Below are 26,174 nucleotides of genomic sequence, written 5' to 3' on the forward strand. Positions count from 1 at the left end.
CAATTTTCAAGTTGTATATTAGAGATTTAAGCCCAAATAAAAAAATCTTTAAAAAAGATTGTCCAAAATGTTAAGAAAGTGGCAATTTATTACATAGAGAAAGATTACAGACCTAAAAGTGAAATTAACTGGCAAGGAAAGACTGTGAAATTTTAAAATAGAAAAGAACTAGACTGCACCTATTAGCATGAAAAGTGATTTAATTTGTGGATAATATTGCTTGATTGTTGTAAGAATTTGTATAAAGAAAGAGGAACTCTGTATTTTATTTTCTTATATTTTTTCACTGAGCTTTGCTGTGTTTAAAGCTGGATTTTAGAGCGGGGGTGCCATCTACTGGTCAAAGATGATATTATATTAGTGCTTCATGAGAATAACCTTAGAAAGTAATAATTATTTGAATATTATTGGATAATACAAAAATAACAAGAGAAAAGAAAGAAAATAGTAAAAGGTAAACAACACCTGGAAGACCTTTTTATTTTGGTTTCGTATCTACTGGAGTTTTGGCTGCTTAGTGAGCTGTTTGAAGATTTTTAAGGCAAGGTGAATTACAATTAACAAGAAACATCCTTGAAACTGAATATCTAACTTTATGGGCTAAAGATATTTGGGGAAATTTGATGAGCCAATCTGGATTATTAAGATACAAATGACAGAACATTCTGTGAGGCAAAAGAAGAAAAATTGAATAAGACATAAACATTTGGAAAATTTAGAGGGTGCAAATTGGAAAATTTTAAGGACTATAAATGTAGGGGATTTTGAGGAACAGTTCCAGGATAGTTAAATTTTATTAATGTGTTTTTGGAGTCTCTGGACAATTGGAATATTGAATTTTTTGTGGAATATTGAACAGTTATTAGTGTAGTATAACAGCACAAAATGTCTCAGCAGGGGAAAACAAATGCAGTTTATAAATAAATATCATCGATATTTCAATGTATTAAGGAAGATATAACAAGGAATCATAGGGAAATGATGGAATTGATGCAAGATACTGTGAGATTAGGAAAACCCAAGCAAATGACAATAAAGAATAAATAAAAATCTCAGAAAATAGAGGAGAAACCAGAAAGAGACAAAGAGAGAATAGAAGAGACAATTCCAAAAACAAGCAGACAAAGAGATGGAAGAAATAGCAATAATCTGTAACCCAGAACAAACAGAATATTTTTTTAAAAATTCAAAAGAGAAAAGAGAATAAAGAGAAAGATCCCTTAAAATGGGAGAACTGGAGATGAGTGCTCTAGAGATTCAACAGCAAGAGATAGATGTTATGGCAGAGGAAATATTTAGATTAAATAAACATGATAAAAGGAGTTACAAGATCCCAGTGGAGAAGCAGGAAAAATTCACCAAAAAGTAAGAGTTGAAATTCTAAAAAGGGCAAGAGAAGATAGATAGATATAGAATAATTTTTAACATGGTGGTTATTTTATTAAGCATTAGAAAAAATAAGTAGAAAATAGAAATTTGGGAAAATAGTATTATCCATACTGAAATATAACATATTATAATTACTCTATATATACAAATGTTAGAAGTTGAAAATTTACAATTATGTATACTTAAATGGTAGTATTATTATCAGAATTGAATGCAAAGTATATCAACCCAGATAATACACTGTTCACCAAGCTCTTAGGGATGTTAAAGAAAAAAATCATTTTAAAAAATTATATAAAAAGGCTAAGTTCGAAGATGACTCTCAGGCTATTTGGAAAGAACAAATTGTCAATTTTAATAATATAGGGCTGTCTTTAAAACAGTAAAAATAGCGATAGAAATAAACTATAGTGCATATAGAATCTATTCTGTAGTGCACAGAATATAGAACATGCAGTAATAAATATAGAAGGGACTAGAACACGTTCAACCTCCAGTTTGGGTAGGAAATCTATATCATTCTTGACAAATCTCTAGTCTCTTTCTGAAAACCTTTCTCTACAATCACCCCTGAATCATCCTGTTTCTTGCTTATTGGTGGAATAAGAATGAAGTTGTCAAGGAGTAAATGAATGAATGAATGAATGAATGAATGAATGCATTTAGTATCTTCTCAGAAAAGAAATGGGTTTAGATATTAATAAAATACTTTCATTAAGTTAACAATTTATATTCATAAGGAATCCAATAGAATCTGGTAAAAGAACCAGATGTGATTGACAATTTATAACATATTAAACAGAATAACCTACATATTTTTCAAAAACTTCTCTTAATATTTGTTTCAAATTTCAGTAGTAACTTGCCAAGTCACACTCTTAAGACACCTTCCCCTCAATTGGCATCAGCAGAGAAGTGTCCTTTTTAACGATTAGTTCAATGATGTTTTCAGTAAATTACATAATTTTTGCACTATAGCTATTGCAATGAGAAACCGTTAAGACTTAACTGGAATTTACATACCATAAAATTATTAATTACCATCTTGAGACAATTTGTAATTCTCAGAGGCATGCCAATTCAATGAAAATGTCAACTTAGCATTCCTATTTTTAATTATATCTTGGCAGTTAATTATATGTTGGAGAATATATTTTATGTTTAAAATGATTCTGTAGTTCTACATGTACTAGTGGTGGGTTAGCCGAGGTTTCTGATGCAGTAACATTGCATGTAACATTGGAATTATCTGGTTTAAATGAAATGCCAATTATGGAGAGGAATATAGCATGGTTGTTCTTAGAACACTTAGAGCTTCCCATATTTTGTTAATCAAAACTGCCATCCGGCATGAAAATTCAAGACTAAACATGATTTATCAATAAAACATGAAGACGAAATATTCATATATTAGGATTGGCAATTTATTTTTTTTGAAAAACACAAATATAGTACATATTCTCATAAATCAAATGAAAATCCAAATCCAAAATTGAAGCCAACATCACATATGTTTTGTGATTGTTTCATTCGTGGCACTAAATTAAATTAATATTTTACAGTATATTACATGTAGTCACTGCAGATGAGCAGTAGCACTTCGAAAGAAGAGCAAGATTATGTAATCTAGCAGTAATATACACTGAAAAACCAGTGCTTCCCATGTGCACTATCATCATAATTATTAAACTTAATACAATGAACATAGTTCATTATCTTCAATACCATGAAAAACAAAAATCATTCATACATTAATTTTATTTAATGGCAGATTTCCTCAAGTTATACATGATCAGTTTTTTTTCCCGTATCACTGAAACATGTTAAGGGAATGGAGTAGTTGTAACATATCTAGATTAACCTAGTCAGGACTATTTTGACTATTTTGAACCATAAACCATCTGGGTAGCAACAGATTAGATTTCTTAATTGGAGCATTATTCACCAACATATTCTCATTTTGCGAGTCATACTGTTGGGAATTGTGAAAGGGCACTGCCATGTTCTCATTAAATACAATAGACATGCTTGCAGAAATTGCTGTTAGTAGACTCTGACACAATAGGTGAGCATTATTTTTCATCCCAGTTTAGCAAATTTGTAGATATTACTATTTCATGTCCCTAAAGTAGTCTATCAAATAGATTCTTCTCTATTTTGATAATAATAAGTTGCATAGCTCAAATATTGCAACTTAATTAACTAAAAAGTGGCAATTTCAACATATGGCATTCTAAGCTATTCATTTTCTACCATAATCACTTTTTAGTTTATTTTAAAGCATTTATTGCAGAATTGTGTAAACTCTTGGCTCATGGGTTACATCAGGCTTGTGTAGTATGTTGAAAGTCTCATTCCAAAATAAATGAACCCAAACTTGCTTTAGGGAAGGGTTTCAGATTCTTTTTAGAGATGAAACAGGTGACTTAAGTCACAACAAAGAATAAGGGACCCATTTTTCCTTTAATCCCAATAGTAAAAAAGAACATATACAAAAAACAAACAAACAAACAAGAAAAACCACCAAAAAGAGAATGTGTGAAATTTGGCCTTTGTTCCTTTTGTAAGATCTTGAAGCTGCAAAAGAATCACCTGCAATATTGTAAATATTTTTATATTTGAAAATAAAAATAAATGGTTTGGAACAGCTAGATGGTTTAAATTCACTTAATGAAAAAAAGAGGGATGTGTTTCAGGTACATCTATAAAGGTAATCAACTTTCTCCATAAATATATTTAAATAGTCTTAAAGAACTAAAAAGTGTTCTCAGTGACTATTCATTCCAAGTTCATGAATTTGGTAACTTGCTATTTTGGCTTGATATAATTCTGAAAATAGGTTGTTCCTAGACCCTTGGCACATAAACTGAATCTAGAGGACTACATAGATATTTAATGTTGCTTGTAAACAAACTGGGGAGAGATTTTCATTCTTTCTATTAGGGATGACCATTTTAATCTATCACAATGCTTCAGAGTTGAACGACAGGTGCATCTAATTTTCACACAGAGGCACCTGAAATAAAATAAGCATATATTAATAGCTTGTTATGCATTTTTCAAATGAGATTCTTTTATAGTCTTTTCCTAGATTCCTTCTGAATGTACATATGTATCTAGAAAAGCCTTCTAATATTTATACATATGAAATAAAATTTTAATTGTTTCTTCCAATTGATTGCATTTTTCTGGAACAACTGGAAGTCTGGGATCTTCTGCCCCAACTTAATGCCAAGGAAAAATGTTCTGCCTTCAGATCCAAGATACTTTTCTGCCATCTATGGACAAGGTGTTCAAAGGTTTCTTTTCAACAGTGAAGAAGATTAAATGGAGCAGAAAGAAAAACTTTCCTTTGCTGCAATATTCTTACATTTTTAAGTAATTTTTCAGGCATCATATTTGATATAAATTCTGAGACTAAATGTATAAAAGATTATTGATTTGGATAGTGCCTTGTTTTGGGAAATTGCTTTCTGACTTTACTTATTTTAATGCTATCATTTCCATATCACTATTTTGTTTTTCTAGATAACTTTATGCTATGCATATTTCCTTACAAAATGGCCTGAAAGGTGTATTTTTATGAGTTATTCTCCAAGCAGATTAGACTGCCATATTTATAGGCTTGCAGCCCGAGATGAAAAAATTCCATTGTTTGTGAAAACACACATAACAATACAAACATACTTATCTGTGTTGATGTACTTAAGGTATACTTCAAATATACTAGGAAATTCATTGATATCAAGAGATATCAAATTGTTTCTACTAACCCTATTACAGGCATTGTTAATGATGCCTTTCAATATTTTCCTGTATGAGTCTGCGTGAGACTTACTGATCCAACAATTCCAGTACTTTAGTCTCTTTAGCAGTAGGTTTCAAACTTGAGCTTTCTAGGTCTTGAGAAATTTTTTCCAAACCTATAAAGGATTTAGGGATTCACTTCTCAAATCTTATATATGCCATGATATGTAAGTTATGCACATACAGTTTTACAACTGTATCTGAAAGCAAATCTGTCAAGGTGATTTCACACAAATAATATGTTTAAATGTTATACCTTCTGTGTCAAACTATTCTGTGGAGAAGTAATAACACTTCTTTTGGACTTATTGCAAGTCAGAAGCAGGAGGAGAGATGATGCTTGATATGTTCCTTTAATGAAGAGGATATGATTCTACCATCAGTCTTTTCACTAAAAGAGATGGTAACTGAACTGCTCTAACATATAACTTACACTCACTTTCCTGTCATAAAAAGATCTACTAGCTATAGCACCTAATTTGTAAGAGCTGCTTCAACTGGTATAAGAATATGGAAGCCTAATATACTGCATTTTTGAAGTATAAAATACATCTTAGTTTTTAGGGAGGAAAATAAGAAAAAAAAATTCTGCCTCTGCTTACCAGCATCCATGGTATTCAGCTGACACATGGTAACAAGATCAATCAATGAATAGGCATAGCAACTAAATCAGCCAATGAGGGCTATTTGGACTCTGAAATTTGCTTTGCGAGCAACAAGGAAACAGGAAAGAGCTTGGCTTAGCCAGAACTGAAAGTGAAACTGTTTGTGTTTTGCTTGTATTTACTGCTCCCTTGGACACCCTGCTTTTGGTAATGTATTGTATATTATTATTATTGTTTTGAATCCTGCTGAATCAGTTACTGTGCTTTCTGAATGTGATTGCTGCTGCAAACTCTGACCAGCCAGGTCAGCTTCAGCACTTATTGCAGCCTGATTCAGCACAGCTGATTGGCGGATGGATTGGACTGCCAGAATACCCCCAATCAGTTGTTCCAGGCAGCAGGGATTGCCACAGACCATCACTGCCTCCATGCCTCGTGTTTTTGGCCTCTGGTGGAGCTACATTCGGTGTATAAGACACACCCAAATTTTCATCCTCTTTTTTGGGAGAAAAAGGTGTGTCTTATACTCTGAAAAATATGGTAACTGTATTTTTGTGTTTCAGTCAATTTTCCTGACAGGCTTTTTACAGAGTTAGAAAAATGTATGAAAAATCTTACCACAACAATTCAGGTTACAGCTGCTACTCATCTAATCAACTTTTTGGGGTGCTTAAGAATTGGAACACACTTTTACCCTACCATTTCTCCTCTCATATAAATATCCTTCCTACAAATACTTTTTTTTTACCTTTCTTAAATGTGCTTTCCCAGCTCCTGAGCGGATTGCTTCCATTAAGGCCTGCCTTGAATTCCCTGGGCTGTCTGTCATTCTTGGAAGAGAATGGGTTTTTTTCATTCTCAACTGTGCATGAGATAATGGCAAAGGAGGTGGTGGTGGAGGACCATATTGTTGTTCTTTTGTAGAGTTGCTCTTATTCTTCAAAACTTCTTCTGCATTTCGGAATCTCTGCAACTCAGCAGAAGCAAATGAAGAAACCTACAAATTAGAAAATTAAAAAAAATGTTCACAGAAGAGATACACAAATAGCAACAATTTGATATAAGGCAGTTTAATATGAATCTGAATTTTCAATTATTAAACTTCTATCAAATTTTATTTTTACGACTGAACATCTGTTCCTGTTTTTTCATATCTTCCAAAAGGACTGACAATCACAATTAAGGAATTAGTTTTGATGTGAAAATTCAAGCTTTATTATTATTCTATTATTATTTTTCACACAGGAAGGAAAAATGGTTAGCTGGCCACTAGGCTAAATTAAAAGTAATCAATGCTTTATAGAATAAATGGTACTTGGCTCAATGGCAGTAATTGTGGAGGGATCTAGATATCCTAGCGGACAATCACATATGTCTGAGCCAGCAGTGTGTTGCTCTTGCCAAAGAGCCAATGCAGTCTTAGATTCCTACCACTATTAATTGTATGCTTTAGCCTCCAGAGCTCTAAATATCTTTTTTAGAATACATTTCTCTGCACTCTTTCTAGAGTGTCAACATTTTTTTTTTTGGTACCAAGGTGTCCAAAACTAGGCACAATATTCAAGTATGGTCTTAATACTACAGTATAAAATGGTACTAGCACTTCATATGATGTGTCTCCCCTATAAAAAATATAGTGAGGTGTAAGTTATAGAAATCCACACCAGCTCAATTGTTGCATGGATTAACAAGGACCATGCTAGATGTTGGAATTCCTGGACATCTGGTGAAAAATGGGCTACAGAACTCAGGACTGTTGGCTGAGCAATCAACCAACATGCATAGCTACTAGAAGAAATGGTGCTTACCCATCGCAAATACACAGTAATTGAAACAAGAAATAATGATCTTTTATTATTATTATTATTATTATACAATTGTATCACAGCGGCCAGTTGTTTCGCCGGATTTGGCATTGGTTACTAGTCAGGCCCCACCCAGGGGCCTAGGACGTCGTAACGTATTTTCGTAATATGCGTGCAGATCCAAGCAGTGCGGCTTTTTGCATTTGACTGATGGTGATTTTGTCAATTTTTAACTGTTTTAAATGTAATTCCAGTGCTTTTGGAATAGCACCCAGTGTGCCAATTACCACTGGAATTATCACTGCTGGTTTGTGCCATAGTCGTTGAATTTCGATTTTTAAGTCCTGGTATCTTGCGATTTTTTCATGTTCCTTCTCGGCGACCCTGCTATCACCTGGTATTGCGATGTCTATGATTGTGACCTTATTTTTCTCAACCAGTGTGATGTCTGGTGTATTATGCGCCAGTATTTTGTCGGTTTGTATACGGAAATCCCACAAGACCTTGACCATCTGATTTTCGGTGACTTTTTCAGGCTGATGTTCCCACCAGTTTGTTGCTGTTTTAATATTATAATTTTTGCACAAATTCCAATGGATCATTTGTGCTACTGAATTGTGCCGCAATTTATAATCAGTCTGCGCGATTTTTTTACAGCAGCTGAGTATGTGATCAACAGTTTCATCAGCTTCTTTACAAAGTCTGCATTTGGCATCATCAGAGGATTTTTCGATTTTGGCCTTAATGGCATTTGTGCGGATAGCTTGTTCTTGCGCAGCCAGGATTAGTGACTCTGTTTCTTTCTTTAATGTACCTGTTGTTAACCATAACCAAGTTTGTTCACTGTCCACTTTATCTTTTATTTTTTCCAGAAATTGGCCATGCAGTGCTTTGTTCAGCCAACTCTCCATTCTTGATTTTATCACATCTTTTCTGTATTCTTGTTTCGTCTGTTGGGCCTTCAGTAGATTTTTGTTCTTTACTTCGATTAATAGATGTTCTTGACTTTCTTTTAAATAATCAGCCAGTGCATGTTTTTCTTCTTCAACTGTTTGCTTCACTTGTAATAATCCTCTGCCACCTGATTTTCGGGGCAGATATAGTCTATCAGTATCACCACGTGGATGTAAACTGTAGTGCATTGTCATTAGTTTCCTGGTTTTTCGGTCCAAAAGGTCCAAATCAGCTTGTGTCCAGTTAACTATACCAGCTGTGTATCTTATAACTGGTATTGCCCAGGTATTTATGGCCTTGATTGTATTTCCACCATTCAATTTAGATTTTAAAATTTTCCTAACTCTGTTGGTGTACTCTCGCCTGACAATAGTTTTTACTTCTCCATGCTTGATGTTATCCAACTGCAGAATGCCTAAGTATTTCTAGGCTTCATTTTCTTTGCATTTAATTAATTGGCCATTGGGCATTTCAATTCCCTCACATGCAGTGATTTTGCCCCTTTTTATGGATACAGTGGCGCATTTTTCCATGCCAAACTGCATTGAAATATCGGTGCTGAATACTCGGACTGTGTTTGTCAATGATTGGATTTCTATTTCTGACTTTCCATAGAGTTTCAAATCATCCATATATAATAAATGTGAAATTTTTTCAGCTTCTTTGGCTGTTTGGTAGCCTAATTTCATTTTTTTTAAGATTACTGATAGTGGGATCATTGCGATGATGAAGAGAAGAGGTGAAAGTGAATCACCCTGGAAAATTCCTCGCTTGATATTAACCATTCCGTAGATCTCATTCCCTACTGCCAACTCAGTTCTCCATTGTTTCATCGCCTTTTCAGTAAAGGATGTAATATTTTTGCTAATGCCAGTTGTTTCTAAGCATTTTATGATCCAACTATGTGGCAGTGAGTCAAATGCCTTTTTGTAATCAATCCAGACCATATTCAAGTTCGTTTTTCTGTTCTTACAATTTTCTAATATCATTTTATCAATTAGAAGCTGATCTTTGGTGCCCCTGCTCCTTCTTTTGTTGCCTTTTTGCTCTACTGGCAAGATGTTGTTTGTTTCCAAATAATCCATCATGTTATCTGCAATAATGCCTGTGAGTAATTTGAAGATTGCTGGCAAGCATGTTATTGGTCTGTAGTTTTCAGGTGTTGTTCCTTTAGTTGCATCTTTCTGAATCAAGTATGTTTTTCCAGTTGTCAACCATTCATCAATTTGGCCCTTTTGTAAAATTTCATTCAGTTGCCTGGCCAATATTGCATGTAAACTGGTCAGATATTTGAGCCAGAAACCATGTAATTGGTCCTTTCCAGGTGATGTCCAATTCTTTACCTTTTTAACTCGATTTTTGACCATCTCAGTTGTTATTTCTAATACTTGCATTTGTTTGTTGCCAATGCTTTTCTCAAAGTCATGTATCCACTTTGCTTCCTTGTTGTAGTCCTTTGCATTTTCCCACAATTCTTTCCAGAATTCAACTGTGGCCTGTTTTTCTGGTTTTTCACTTTTGGTGTCACCATTTACATTAAGACTTTGATAAAAACGCCGTTGGCCTGATCGAAATTGCTGATTTTGTTTATATTGGATGATTCGTGCCTCATATCTTTCAATTTTTCTAGCTGTTGCTGTTATCCGCTGTTTTACAATCTCTACAGCTTCATTGATGTTTCTTGTATCCAATCTATATCTCCTGATTAGCCGATCTATGATTTTGTTGTTTTTAAGCCGTTGCTCATGCATGTTCTTTAAGTTACTAGCATCTGCCCTTAATTTTTTGATTTTTTGTTCTAAACGGATTTTCCATTTTGGCTTTGATGCTTTTTCTGTTGTGTGACTATGTACTTTAATTTTAATGCCTAGTTCATTAGTGACTATTACAGCTGCGCTGTACATTAACTGGTTTGTTTCCAAGATGGATCCCGGTTCAATTGTTGAAAACACTGCATTAACCAGTTTCATGATAGGGGCCAAAATTTTCTTAGGCACAGTTTTTAGTGATGGTAAACGTTGCCTTTCCTCATTAAGCAGAAAATGTTCCATGATCTTATCCTTCAATTCTTTTTGTTTTTGAGTTAGTTCATCAGTTGGTTCAGTGATAACTGGTTCTAGTGGTGGTGGTGTTATTTCCTCACCGAGAGCTTCTTCTGGGAGTTCTACTATAATGTCTTTAGTTGTGTCTTGAATATCAGTTATTTCCGCTTGTGATATTGTTTTTTGGGTTTTGCAATTTGCCTGAATTTCCTCATGTTCAACTTCACTAAACACTTTATTCCGTATAATAAATCGCCTTTGATCTGCTAGTCGTTGTTTACTAACATTTGAATCTGGATATTGTTGTTTCCATAATTCATACATTCGCTTTAAATAGCCTCTTTTTTCTGGCTCTGAGTTGTAGTAACAGGCCATTATGGCACGGTTTTCATCTGCACTATATTTTTGTCGTTTTGTTGGCTGGTCCACTTGTAGCCCACTTGTCGACGGATGTCCAGGGACCCCAACATCCGCCGCGGCCCTTGTTAACCCGCGTGACGACCGATGCGGTATGGAATTCTTATTTGTTTTTTTCACCATATTGTATGGGTTGGCGGGGTTTTTTTTACGGGACCAGATGCCAACCTGACCCCAACCTTCCTCCTTTCTCATCCGGGCTTGGGACTGGCAACGGCGGAGTTGTTGTTGTTGTTGTTGTTGTTGTTGTTGTTGTTGTTGTTGTTATTATTATTATTATTATTATTATTACAGATCAAATCCAACATGACGAGGATATTTGAAACTAATACACCCATTCTGGAAAGAATAATATGCAGAATCAGAAATAATAAAAATAGTAAAACAAGGATTTTCAAGGATGAAAATGTTTTTGAACGCATTTAAAAGGAAATCACCCAACTAAATAGGAAATAAATGAACTTTTTGCAAACCTAAGGAGTACAAAAGTATACTATACTAGTAATGGAGGATATTAAGTACCCTGACATAAAGTGGAAGACAAACTGTGCAGCAACTGAAAAATCAAACAGGTCCCTGATGAAACCAACAGACAACTTTATCACCCAAAACTATAGTAGGGAACTAGTACGCCAGCTATACTGGACTGAATCCTTACTAACAAAGATAAAATGATAGAGAAGGTTGAAGTTGTAGGAACTTTAAGGGAGAATGTCCATATCGTACTGGAATTCAACATAATGGAGACACAAGCAATAGAACAAAGTCAAACGAGTGTCTTAGATCTCAAGACAGATGATTTCAATAAACAGAACATCTTGGGAAGGATTCCATGGAAGGAAATCTTAGAGAGAAAAATAACTTAAGCAGCATTGGAAACCCTGAAAATTGAGGTTATAAATGCTCAGTCTAACTCAATATCTCTAAGTAAAAGAAATAAAGAGACTCCAGATGAAACTAGCATGATGGCACATATTTGATTTTGATTTTATTTTATTAAACATGTATGCCGCCCTATTCCCCAAGGGGACTCGGGGCCCTCTGGAACGATAACAAACCAAATAGGGAAAGGGGGAGTACAAAAAACAAAGAAGACAAAACAAGTACAAAGAAACAAATTAAAAACTTCTCAACAGCCATAACCATTTGAGTGGGGCTGGGAACTCATCAGCCCCAGGCCTGCTGGAACAGCCAGGGTGGTGAGGGTCCGAATCTCCATGGGGTGATCGTTCCAGAGGGCCAGAGCAGCCACAGAGAAGGCCCTCCCCTGGGGGGTCAACAGTCGACACTGGCAAGTTGATGGAATCCGGAGGAGGCCTAATCTGTGGGATCTAATTGGTCGTAGGGAGGTAATTGGTAGAAGGCGGTCTCTCAGGTACCCAGGTACGATACCATGTAGGGCTTTAAAAGTAACGACTAGCACCTTGAAACCGAGGTACACCCACAATCGCTCGCGTGGCTGCATTCTGGACAAGCTGAAGTCTCCAGATGCTCTTCAATGGCTACCCCATGTAGAGCGCATTACAGTAGTCCAGTCTTGAGGTCACAAGGGCTTGAGTGACTGTTCTGAGTGCCTCCCGGTTCATGTAGGGACGCAATTGGTGCACCAGGTGAACCTGGCCAAATGTCCCCCTGGTCACAGCTGACAAATGGTGCTCTAAAGTCAGCTGTAGATCCAGGAGGGTTCCCAAATTGCGAACCCTGTCTGAGGGGCGTATAATTTCATCCCCTAGCCTGAGAGTTGGAATACAAGGCCAATTATTGGGAGGGAAAAACACAAGCCACTCAGTCATGTCGGGATTGAATACAAGCTTGTTCACACCCATCCAGACCCTAACATCCTCCAGACACTGACACATCGCGTCAACCACTTCACTGAGTTGGCACGGAGCTGACAGATACAGCTATGTATCGTCTGCATATTGGTGGTATTTTATTCCGTGCCGCCGAATGATCTCACCCAGTGGCTTCATGTAGATGTTAAACAGGAGGGGGGACAGGACCGAACCCTGCGGCACCCCACACTTAAGGGGCCTAGGGGTCGACCTCTGTCCTCAAACCAACACCGACTGCAAGAGGTAGGAGGAGAACCACCGAAGAATGGTGCCTCCCACTCCCACCTCCTGCAACCGCCGCAGAAGGATACCATGGTCGATGGTATCGAAGGCCGCTGAGAGGTCAAGGAGCACTAGGACAGAGGAATGGCCCCTGTCCCTGGCTCTCCAGAGATCATCGATCAGCGCAACCAAAGTGGTTTCTGTGCTGTAGCCAGGCATGAATCCACACTGAAAGGAATCTAGATAATCGGTTTCATCCAAGGACCGCTGGAGCTGAGAGGCCACCACTTTCTCAACAACCTTCCCAACGAAGGGGAAGTTGGAGACTGGACGGTAGTTACTTAAAATGGCTGGATCCAAAGATGGCTTCTTCGGGAGGGGTCTCACCACCACCACCTTTAAGAGGGGCGGAAAGGTCCCCTCCCGAAGAGAGGTGGTAACAATTGCCTGGATCCACCCCCGTGTCACCTCCCTGCTGTTAGCAACCAGCCAGGAGCACGCAAGTGGAGGCACTCACTACTCCCATGGCCTTGTCCACTTCCTCAGGTGTGACAAGTTGAAAATGAATCCATAAATTCCGCTCAAGACCCTCCCCCGGTACCTCGGCTGGCTCTGAGCAATTGGAGTCCAGGTCTGTCCGAAGCCGAGCAACTTTATCTGCGAGAAATTGGACAAATTCCTCAGCTCTACCTTGTAAAGGGTTGCCCGCATCTCTCCCTTTCAAGAGGGAGCGGGTTATCCTGAACAAGGCAGCTGGGTGTGACTCAGCGGAAGCAATCAGAGCGGCATAGTATGTATTTTTTGTTGTCCGAATTGCCAGGAGGTAAGCTCTGATGCAGGTTTTCAACAGTGCTTGGTCTGACTCAGACTTACTGGTCCTCCAGCGGCATTCTAGGCGTCTCTTTTGGTGTTTCATCTTCCGGAGTTCCTCAAGTAAACCAAGGAACCCTCCTGGATCCGCAACCTCAAAGAGGCTGTAAAGGCGCAATCCGGTTAAGAGCCTCCGACGCCGCTGAGTTCCAAGCAGAGACCAAGGCCTCCACCGGACTGTGGACGAGAGTATCAGGTATAACACCAAGCGCCATCTGAAAGCCCAGAGGGTCCATAAGGCGCCTGGGGTGGAACCACCTAATGGGTTCCTCCTCCCTACAGTGGGGGATTGGTCTCCGAAAGTCAAGCCTCAGCAGGAAGTGGAAGTTTACAGAGCTTATAAACTTTCCATTCTATCTTGGCTTGGTTGATTCAGTGGTTGGCTTGGCTGGGTTGATTGTTGGAGACAAGAGAGCCTGTCTTTCACCACTCCAGTATGGAATCCCCAGAGACAACCTTTTCTTCCTTTTTATTTAACACAAATCTGCTGAGAGATCTTCCATTGGTTTTGGGTGAAATGCCATCAATATTATCTTGAGTAATCTGAGTAATGCACTAGAATGTAATCCCCACACATTAGAATGTATTCTTCATTGTTCAAAATAGGGCGGGGATCAGCTGGTATCCTGCTTTCCATTTCTATTCTATTGTCATTATGTATATAGAAGGATGAGAACCAGAAAAAAAACCCAGAAGCTACGTCTCTCAGACTATCATGCTAACTATTCAAGTATTACTTTTAGTAGTCTTTTGAATATAGAGATATTTTGCAAATTAACTATATTTGGTGATTGAGAAGCTTAATCTAAGTTTATACCTTATCCAGTATACTACTATATTTAATTCTTGTGAGGACCTCCTTAGCTGAGTAGGATGACAGATATAGATAAAGCTTTTTTTTTTCTAAAATATCTCATCTTATCTACTACTGGAACAGGAGGCTGAAAAACAATGTTTGCCCAGTTACAGCTGAGTTGTCAGATGTGACTATTTATGGATCTGGTTCTAGTGAATGTTAATCATGCATCTATAACCTCTGGGGATTATTGGGACCACCTCTGAATACGACTTGGAAACTACAATTTATTTATTTAAACAATTGATAAGACCACCTATTTTGTGAAAGTGACAAGGCAAACAAGACAATTTAACAACTTCTATGCTCAAGGCCATAAACACAATCCATCTTATTTAAAAACCAGTATTAAGCAACATTAACCAGCAGAGCTCACTTAACTATCTGATGCAACAGCTGGGGGAGTTACAGAATATTTTACAAAGGGATAACAGAGTTGGGACTATGCTGATCTCCGATAAATTCTACTTTATAAGGCAAGCGCTGCCACAGAGAAGGGCAATTCTGGCTCCCCCAACATTATGTTGTTTAATGGCAGGGACTCAGAACATGCTTTACCTGCTCTACCTGGTGGGGTAGAGCAGAAACCAAAGTAGATGGGCAGTTCCTCAAATATGCTATGCAGGTTTTATAGGTGAAATCCTGAACTCAGAATTGCACCCAGAAGGCCACTGAGCATCAAAATATTCATGGAGCAGTGCTGCTACATGGGACTACTGAAAACATAACCACATATACAGTATCTACAAACAATTCCTTAAAGCAGCTGTATCTTTTCCCTCAATCTTACAGCCACTGTTTGTGGCTGCACCATAATTCCAAAAAGTTGTTGCTAACAAACACTATGTAAGCAATTTTTCTATTCAAATCCAAAGGGCTGTACCAAACTATTATAAATTAAAAAAAGCTCCAAACCTACATGAAGCTAGCAGCAAAAATACAAAAACCAATGAAAGTGAAGTGAAATGCATTAAAATTTACTACAACTGCTATATTGCAATAGTTTAAATATTTTGTTGATTCTACTTGCAGATTTAAAAGTGAACAAACTATTTTTGCTAGATGAGGACAATCTTTAGTCATTTAGTACCTTCTGCTTTGACCCGACAGATTTACCAGAATGTTAGTTGGAGATCCCTTCAACCTTCCTTGGATAATTTTAAAGCAAATGTTTAAGACCAGAGTTAGGATTTCAAATTAGAATGGATTTTTAATTACATCTTGTTAAATTACAAATATAGCAGTGCAATTAGAATTACCTTTCTTAATACTGAGACTCCACTGTGCCCTCTAATAGATGCCAAAAGAGCTGAACGCTCAGCCTCTGTTTCCATGAACTTTGACTCTTTCGGACTTCCACTTACAGCACTGTGTGAAATCTGACATATAATAAAACATATATTTATTTTTTTTAAACTTAAAATTTGGAAACATGAGTAATATCTGATTATTTTTTTGACTTACCTAATTTTGGCCTTTATCTGACCTGAATATACTGATATATGTATAAAAGCAGCTTTGCAAAATACTATAATATAATATGCAAAATACTATAATAAAATACTTTTTGTTTCTTAGTATGTTTTATTGCTTTTTAGTATCCTATGACTATCACTAAGTATTGTATCTTATGACTCTTGATGAATATATTTTATTTTTTTCTTTATGTAAACTGAGAGCATATGCACCAAAGACAAATTCCTTGTGTCTAATCACACTTGGCCAATAAAGAATTCTGTTCTGTTCTATTCTATTACTATAAAACTATAAATTTAATAGTTATATATATTAGTATATATTCATATATATATATATATATATATATATATATATATATATATATATATATATATATATATATATATATATATATATATACACACATATACATATACATATACATATACATATACATATACATATACATATACATATACATATACATATATATATATATATATATATATGAATTATGCATACATTGCATGACAATTATCACCTCTTTAGGACAGGATTAGTCTGTTACACTATCTATAGTCATAGCAGCAAATGTTACATATATGAAGCTGTTATGGCTGTTGCATAGTACCAAATAGCATGTATAGAACTGATGGTAATCTACTACTGTATCTTGGTAATATGCAAGTTTTATAGTGTTATAGTAGCTTAATAGGTCACTGGAAATAATGATTGTTATAAAAAATAGTTATAACTTTGATAAAAACAGCAACAAACAAGCCCACTTCTGATCTTATAGGAAATGGTGCTTCATCCAAAGCTGCTTTTACCCAATAAATATTTACCTTTCGGAGCTTATCTTTTCCTCCTGAGTTTTGAATAGCTTCCATTAAAGCACTATGTGCTGAAGTATCTTTTGGAAGTGGCTTCTGGATAACTGATTTAAACTTCTTCTTTGGCCCAAAAATATTGTAGATGCTGTCCTCTATTCTATTAGAACAGAGTTTACTTTCTGCCTTGCCAAGATTCTCATCTTTTTCTAAAGTTGTTTGGTTAACTATTGTTGCTGATGGTAAATTGCTTGATTTCATATGGGAGCTAAATATTGTGGCAGATGAATCAGCATTAGGTTTGCTAAGAAAAAAGGGAGAGCTAACCTGATCAGATGGCTTTTTTATTACTGCAAAAGTAATTTCTCTATCTGTTACATCTTGTACTAAATCATGAATGAGTTCCTGTTCCGAGATACTGTTTTTGTTAGATGTTATTATAGTAGATGTCCCACTAATGCTGTTAGTAGATTTGTTTTGTTTTTGTATCTTGATATTTGATACCCTAGGATCAGCACAAGATGGAGTGGTATTTGACACATTTTTACTGAAGGTACTTGAATACAGTTTTTTGGTTTTTCCTGGCTCTGTTTCCATTGGGCAGTATTTGGCTGCAACAGTACATCCTTTAGAAAATGGCTCCATTTCAGTTTTTATTCCTTCTGTTTTATTTAGTTCTTCATAATGCTTTCCTTGAATGGTTTCAAACTGGGTTAGATCATTGGAATTGGCAACAGTTGTGGTTAAATAGTCCTTTGATGATTGTTTGGGGGGCATCTGAAGCACGAAATCTTTCCTGCTTATCACAGAGGCTAAGACAGTTTTTCCTGAAAACTGGGAGGTATTACTAGGGACTTTTGTTTCAACTGGTCCAACAATATTTTCAGAATGGGAACCAACTATTGGCCAAGTTGTTTTCCTAATACAATCAGGTTCAGTTATGGACATTTTATTAGGTTGTTTTGAATTAATGGTGATCTCTGTTTCAATAGAATGGTCTAACGGTAATCCTTCAGTTTGCTTTTCTGTAGTATTTGACCTCTTGCATTCTTTATCTCCGTCAAAAACATTTACTTTGGAGGATGCATCTACTATAATTTTTCTAGCATGACCATCATTAGGTTTCACTAGGTTACCTAACTCGTCTATTTTAATGGCACCAGTATAAGGAGACTGATTTCTATTAACATCTCTCATTTTGGGTTTGGGAGGAACTACTGTAAAAGTTGTCAAGCCAGTTTTAGAACGATAGATTTTACTTCTATTATTACTACTACGTTGCCATGGAAATTGTGTTGGGTCAGATTCTTCTTCATCAGAGTTTTTTGCTGATACACCTTTCAATTTTGGATGAGATTTATTAAGTTCATCAATGACATTTTCATAAATATTTCCTGTCGAAAATTTTTGTGACAAATTCTTAGGTGAATAGGAAGATGTTCCTACACATTTCTTACTTACAGTTTCAATATTTTTATTTGTGTCAAAAAATTTAACTAGATCAGTCAATTTAACTGGAGTATTTTCACTAGTTTCTATCGTAGAAAACAAATCTTTTTCTTCTTCTTTATTGGAATGAGTAATGGTATTATTTTCTGGAAATTCATCAATAATTGTCACTGGCACAGGAAATGAAACATCAGAAGGATTCTCAGCTTTTTGTGGCAGTGGGCTGGATGCACCTTTCATCTCAAAGACAACCGATTGGCTTTTAGGATCATTACGTATATTTTCCGTCACTGCAAATATTGTCAACAAATTATTTCAAAAACTATTTACAATGAAATGGCAACATTTTGCAAAATTTTATAATCAAAAGCTACTATGTGTACATATGTGCATCAAAGCTACATATGTGTACATGTGTGCATCAGAGGTGGGTTGCTAATTTTTTTTACTACTGGTTAGGATGTGCTCCCATGCACCGCTTCTGCGCATGCACATAAGCGTCTGGGCAGGTGGGTGGAGCCTCCCGCTGCCGCTACTACCGCTATTACAATTCGGGCCAAACCGGCAGCAACACACCTCTGATGTGCCTGCCTGCCTGCCTGCCTGCCGGCCAGCCTATCTATCTATCTATCTATCTATCTATCTATCTATCTATCTATCTATCTATCTATCTATCTATCTATCTTCAATAATTTAGCTGAATACCACATAGACAATAGAATTTTCTAAAAAAATTTCCTTCCTTCTGTGATGGAATACTCAGTCTTCCAACAATGCATCTAAATAATACTTTTTAGAAATTCATTCTCTTGCTCTCATAAATATAATAATCAGTGATATACTTCTTTTTTTTTGTAATATGGCATACTATTTTTAAGAACTGGCTCTGTTGGCTTCATTGCTGGTACTGTGCCTAGCCCTTAGCCATGGAACAAAGGACCAGCATATTAGCCATTACGGTTCACCTTTGTTCTTAAAGTTCCCAGAAATTTAACTATAAAGCTGGAGTGAGCAAGGTTCAACACATCATTGAATGTAACTATAATAAGAGACTTATGACTAAAGAGGGAAAAATAAGTCTAATTTTATTGGCATAATATTCAATGAAGCTACTAGGTTATGATAGGCGATTATATTACCATTACTACTTTCTCCAATTTGGAGATTTACAAAAATCTTTTAAACCTTTCTGGTACATTCTCTACTATTATTTCCTCCTCCTTTCTATTATGTTTGCAGATCAATTTCCACCTACCTGCCAGGCTTTTGTCTAGTGCAAGTTGAACCTTTTGCACACCAGCAACCATAAACTTATCAGTATTCTCAATTTTGGTTTCCATCATTCTGCCATCAGCCCTGTATTATGAAGACATTTGGTTAATTGCTGATTTCTAGCAGGGCTAATCATACTAATACTATAATTTGGGTGAAGCAGTGACTTGGGCCAAGGAACAAGTCAAAATAAGTCAATATGCATTGTACTGATTATAGAAAGGCCTTCAACTATTCAACCATGTCAAATTATGGAATGTCCTCAGGAAAATAAGAATCCAGAATGTTTCACTGTCCTCATACAAATCCTATATATACAGAATAGGAAGCCAGAGTCTGGAATGACTCCAGATTGGCAGGAGTGAAACAAGGATGTATACAGTTCCTAATTACTCAGATTATGCATTGAATATATATTAAGGGAGGCTGGATTGTGTGATTTTAAAACTGGGGGAAGAAACCTGAGCTATACTTATGACACTATTCTGACAACTGAGAATGCAAATGATCTACAAGCTCTTGTAAGTCAAGGAACACAGTAAGAAAGAAAGAAAGTGGAATTAAAGATCAAAACAGTAGTAGATATAGTAACCAGCCTTAAAACTGTCAATGAAAGTACTGAAATGTTGGATAGCTTCAGCCTTATAGGATCAACTTTCAACAGTAAAAGAATCAGCAATCAACTTGATAATCTAGCATTGGAAGACGCGACATGTATACCTGTAAAGATCAGAATCATGTAGGCAATGATTTTCCCTGTAACACTTTTTGGAAGTGAAAACTGGACTCTGCAGAAGCAAAGAATAGGACAGAAAGAACAGCGATGCTTTCGATGTTGGAGAAAACTCTTGAGAATACCATGGATATCCAAGAAAATAAACAGATCATCAAACAAATCAATTCAGAGTTTTCATAAAAGGTACAAATGACCAGACTCAAATTAACAAGTTACGTATACATTATGAGAAGACTTAGCTCTCTGATGTAGGTTACAATTCTAGGAAAAATGGAAGGAAAGAAGAGGACAATAAGATGCAAGGTGGATGATCTCAGTTAAAGTATATACCATTGGTAGACCTGAAGGTTGGGGATATACCATGCTGGAGAAAGTCTATTTATGTGGTGACTAAGATTCAACACTGAATTGATGGCCTATATTTTAATTAAATCCCACAGAACCAAATTGCTTTAAAATTACATGTAACAATAAAAATATTAAAACATTAACAATTATATTTCTCTTGATAACAGATTAGACCTGTTTGCCCCAACTCAAGCAAGTAAAACAATCTGCCCTGAATTCCTCTAATTTGTTTAAGGTTGGAGCATAGTCTAGACTCTATGAGCAGAAAGAACCATTATTAATTGCTATCATGTACTAAGTGAGAGGATGGGGAGGAGTCAGAGGATGGGACACAGAGTTGGGTTTCTTATTTGGATCAGAAACTCAACAAAGGGAGTGGAACACAAAGCAAAATTCTGCAAGTCTGCTCTTTAAGACAACCAAGCCTTTTTTGCAAAAGAACTAGCTGCAGTAAAGTCTGGATGTTGTTAATTGTATGTTTAGGCCCCTGACAAAATTTATAAACTACTTGTTTCTCTGCAGCCAGCTATGCCAAAATAATGAACTTGCACATCATCTCAAAAATGTAACTTACCTTTGTTTAATATTCTCAGATTTATCATTTTTAAAGGAAGCATTATTTACAGAACATCCTTTTGCAAACAATATGGGATGTATTTCAGCCGAGGTCTTCTCAACAATAGATTTGTTTCTTGAATTTATGCCATCATTTTGAAAAGCCCGTGGTACAATAACAGGGAATAAATTAGTAGTTTTATTACATTTTGGACAACTGCTGAAAGAGTTGGTTTCTTCTATAGTGTCTCCTTTATAAGTATGTGAAAGTTGAACATTTCCTAAAGAAAACACAGGAAAAAAGTGAACAATGAAGCTTTCATTGTTTGGAATCATATTGCCTAATTCATTGCTGTCTTCAAGTCTTGCCTTCACCATGCAAACCAGTTTAGTGATCTTGGTCCATTCTCTCTTAGTCCAACTCAGCTCAGAAGAACTTTCCTTTTTCCTTTCCTTTTTTTCCTTCTTCTTTGAAAAGGCCTATAGTTATATATAAATCCATCAAAAATTGTCAAGATGAATAGTTTAAAGTAACAACATCTTACTCAAAGTAGTTTTTAGCTAACAGAACTACTCCTCTATTCGGTAATTCTGAAAAGCAATTTCTTTCAGAAACCCAAAATATTTACTAGTAAATACAGATTAAATCACCTTCACTATAGTATGTTATCATCTTCAGACATATAAAACCCAATTCATCTTTCAATGCGCGCACACGCACACAGATAATTATATAATTATAATTATATAATATAATTATTATATTTATTATTATAAAAATTATAATTATATATATATAATATAATATATAATATATAATGTATAATGTATTATATATTATATATTATTATATATTATTATATATTATTATATATTATTATATATTATATATTATATATTATATATTATATATTATATATTATATATTATATATTATATATTATATATTATATATTATATATTATATATTATATATTATATATTATATATTATATATTATATATTATATATTATATATTATATATTATATATTAATATATATATTTCTAGAGACATACTATAGATGATTATAATAGGTAGGTAGTCTTTAGAAAAACTTTCCTTTTTACTGCAGAAACTCTATAGTCTTATCAAATAGTAACATGACAACTTTACACCTACACACACACACACAAATCTAACTGTGAACTTTTATTTTTTTATGTGTAGATCATGTTTATAATCTCATATTCTTCAAGATCACACTTTCTCAGCAGAATTATTTGAAAGTGTAACATATGCCTATCTGAAAGTTGCATGGTTTTACAACCTTTTTTGTGGCAGTTATTAAGCAAATACTGTTCATTAAGAAAACACTGCGGTTGTTAAGGGAATCAATTTTAACAATGGGTGGGATTTTTTTTGCTAGAAACCAGAATTAAATGCTAAACCAAAAAACTGCAAATATTGTAATCATGTGATGTTGGGATGCTGAAAACAGCTCTAAATATGAGTCAGTTGCCAAAGTGCAAAAGTGCATTTATGTGACTGCAGTGATACATGCGCGACTATCAGAACTTCCAAAAAAGGTGGCAAGTTCTGGTAGCTTTGGGAAGGTCAGTCATTGCTTTGAATGGTGGCTGTCACTTTTTTCTTTCTATTTGAAAAACCTATTGATGAATTTGAAGTTGTTCATTTTGGTTTTTTGTTTTTTGTCTTGTAACTTCAATTTTTTCCCTACAAAACATTTCTGACCCATTATCCTAACCGATATTCTTCACCCCAGATTTTATACCCACTGAAGAAAACTTCTTTTTGGATAAGAAGATCCTTCTTGTATCACAATATGAAACTATGCTCCAGTAATTCACACAGAAACTTAAATGCTACAATTTAGATATTTCATTACTAGCACATCTTTCTTTTTAGAATATATCAAGAAAGATTTAAAACAAATAATAATTCTAGCTATATTGATGCTTGGAGGTTTGTTTAAGGCATATACTTTTTGCTTGTGCAAAAAAGATAAGAGATTTTTAACTGTACATTGATTGGAGAAGGCGATTAAAATTTACTTGTCTTAAAACAAAATCTCTACAATTAAATCTTATGAAATACTTATGAAAACTAGAGGGGCCAACAGATTGGAAGGGGTCAATCTACCTTACAATACAGATAGTCCTCAACTTAAAACCATTTGTTTAGTGAACAAAGTTATAATGGCACTGAAAAAAGTAACTTATAACTGTTTTCACACTTATGACGTTGCAGCATCCCATGGACATGCATGATCAAAATTTGGACACTTGGCAACTGACATGTATGATGGCTGCAGTGTCCAAGGGCCATGGAATCACTTTTTGCAAACTTCTGACAAGCAAAGTCAATGGGAAAGCCAGATTTACTTAAGAACAATGTTAGTACTTTAATAACTGCAGTGCGATACACTTAAAACTGTGGCAAGACAGGTCATAAAGTGGGACAAAACTAACAACTGTCTTACATAGCAATGTAAAATTTTATGCTCAGTTATAGGTAAGGAACTACCTGTACCTATAAACAGCAACTTAACATATTGTACAATGACCTTAATTTCACATGCTAGCAAAAGAATGCTTAGGATCTAATTTCAGTCTAGATGCTGAATATATATTAAAGGAAGCTAGATTGGAAGAAGATGAAACTGGGAAAACTGGAAGAAAAAAACCAGCACTATGCACTATGCTGATTATATTATATTGATAAGTTGAAAATGCAATGATTTACAAGTATTGAAAACCAAAGACCACAGTGAAAAAACATAATCGCTGGAAACCAGCATGGATTTGTTAAAAGAAGGTCATTTCAAACAAATTTTGCCTTTTTTGATAAAATGGCTAAATTAGTGGAGCAAGAAAATGCTATAAAAATAGTATACATAGTATACATTTCCGTAAGTTATTTGAAAAATAAGCCACAGCCTACTTCTAGATAAAATAGAACAATGTGGAATAAACCGTACCACTACCAGATGGATATACAGTTGGCTGACCAACCACACTCAGCATGTGGTCCTCAATAGAACTATACCTACATAAAAGGAAGCATCCAATAAGATATTTCAAAGTTCTACCCTGGGCTCAGTGTTCAACATCTTCATAAATGATTTAGATGAAGGGATAGAAGACGAAATCATCAAATTTGCAAATAACACCAAGCTGATTGGTGTAATTGCTGACACTTTGGAAGATATACTTAAGATTCAGAAGGATCTTGAGAGACTTGAGCATTGGGCCTTATCCAACAAGATGCTGTTCAAAAAGTAAAAAAAAAGTAAGGTCTTGCACTTATACAAGAAAAACCAAATGCATAGATACAGAGTAGGCAGTACCTGACTTAATGGTAATTACTATGAGAGGTATCTAGGTGTCCTCTTCAGCCACCATTTAAGTTTGAGCCAGCAATGTGATGCGGCTGTCAAAATAAGCAATGAAGTCCTAGGATGCATTAAGAGGGGTCGCACCAAGATCATGAAAAGAGATAGTACCTATAACTTATTAGTATGCAATAATTAGAAACCACACTTGGAATATTGTGTCCAGTTATAATCAAAATACAAAAAAAATGCTCAGGCTCAAGAAAGATTACAGCAGCAAAGAGAACAGCAACAAAGAAGATAAGGGTTTGGAGGCTGAATTGTATAAGGAATGGCAAAAGGAACCAAGTATGTTTAGCTTAACAAAGGGAAGACTGAGGGGTGATGATAGTCTCTTTCAATACTTAAAAAGCTGTCACAGAGAAAAGAATCGGGGTCCCCCCCCCCCCCCAATGGCAGCACGCTTAGATGCTGCGGCTTTGAGCTCCTGGTGCCACAGTAGAGTTAGGCAAAAACTAGTCTATATCCGCAGGGAGTTATTACCAGCGACTTCCAGCAGTCTCATAATATACTGAGTGACATAGTAAAACTGCTAGGCTCTCCATGGATTGTTGTTGGCCCTAGGAGGCAGCGAAGAGAGCGAAAACAGAAGCAGGGATGTAGAACTCATTTGCTAGTTCGGTTATGGAAGCAGCCTCACAGATCAGCATTACCAAGCATTTTTCTAACCAATTCTAGATCCTTTGTCCACAAAACTGATGAACTAGAGGTATGGATGGCAGCGAATAAGCTCATTCATGATTGCTGTGTGATGATCATCACAGAGACCGGGCTTCATCCACTTGTACCGGATGTATCAGTGGAGCTAACTAACCGCACCACACACCGCTTTGACAGGAACAGCAACTCTGGTAAAAGCAAAGGTGGAGGGCTTTGTATTTACACACATAATAACTGGTGCACTAACAGTAGAGTTGCTTATACTCACTGTTCTGCAGATGTGGAATTCTTAACTGTCATTTGTCGGCCATTTTATTTACCTAGTGAGATTTCTGTTATAGTTATCACTGCTGTCTATATTCCACCTGATGCAAATAATAGCGCAGCGCTCTCTAAGTTAGATGATGCCATCAAGAGGCAGCAGCAAACTTACCCTGAGGGCGCTTTTATTGTGTCTGGGGATTTTAATCAAGCCAGTATAAAGTCTGTTCTCCCTAGGTTTGTGCAGTATGTGCAGTGTACCACCAGAGGTAACAATACTCTAGACTATATGTACTCAAACTTAAGACAGGCATATAGAGCAATCCCCCTCTCCCATCTGGGTACGTCTGACCACATCTCTCTGCTATTGTGCCCAAAATATATCTTTTAATCGATCGAGGGTAGAGAC

General features: G+C 35.8%; 1 protein-coding gene across 1 annotated transcript in view; it reads right to left on the reverse strand.

Annotated features, from left to right (window-relative positions):
• Nucleotides 1-2,881: 2,881 nt before the first annotated feature.
• The window catches only part of COBL (cordon-bleu WH2 repeat protein), a 74,820-nt gene continuing 51,527 nt past the window's right edge, over nt 2,882-26,174 (reverse strand). Inside the window, exons 11-16 of the mRNA XM_032235891.1 lie at nt 21,470-21,731; nt 19,795-19,895; nt 17,106-18,829; nt 16,062-16,181; nt 6,550-6,798; nt 2,882-4,405 (exon numbers count right to left, since the gene is read on the reverse strand). Coding sequence (XP_032091782.1) covers nt 4,385-4,405; nt 6,550-6,798; nt 16,062-16,181; nt 17,106-18,829; nt 19,795-19,895; nt 21,470-21,731 — 2,477 coding nt within the window. The 3' untranslated portion in view covers nt 2,882-4,384. The remainder of the gene's footprint in view (nt 4,406-6,549; nt 6,799-16,061; nt 16,182-17,105; nt 18,830-19,794; nt 19,896-21,469; nt 21,732-26,174) is intronic.

Source organism: Thamnophis elegans, chromosome Z (genome assembly GCF_009769535.1).
Source record: "Thamnophis elegans isolate rThaEle1 chromosome Z, rThaEle1.pri, whole genome shotgun sequence".
In the NCBI taxonomy this organism is placed as follows: domain Eukaryota; kingdom Metazoa; phylum Chordata; class Lepidosauria; order Squamata; family Colubridae; genus Thamnophis; species Thamnophis elegans.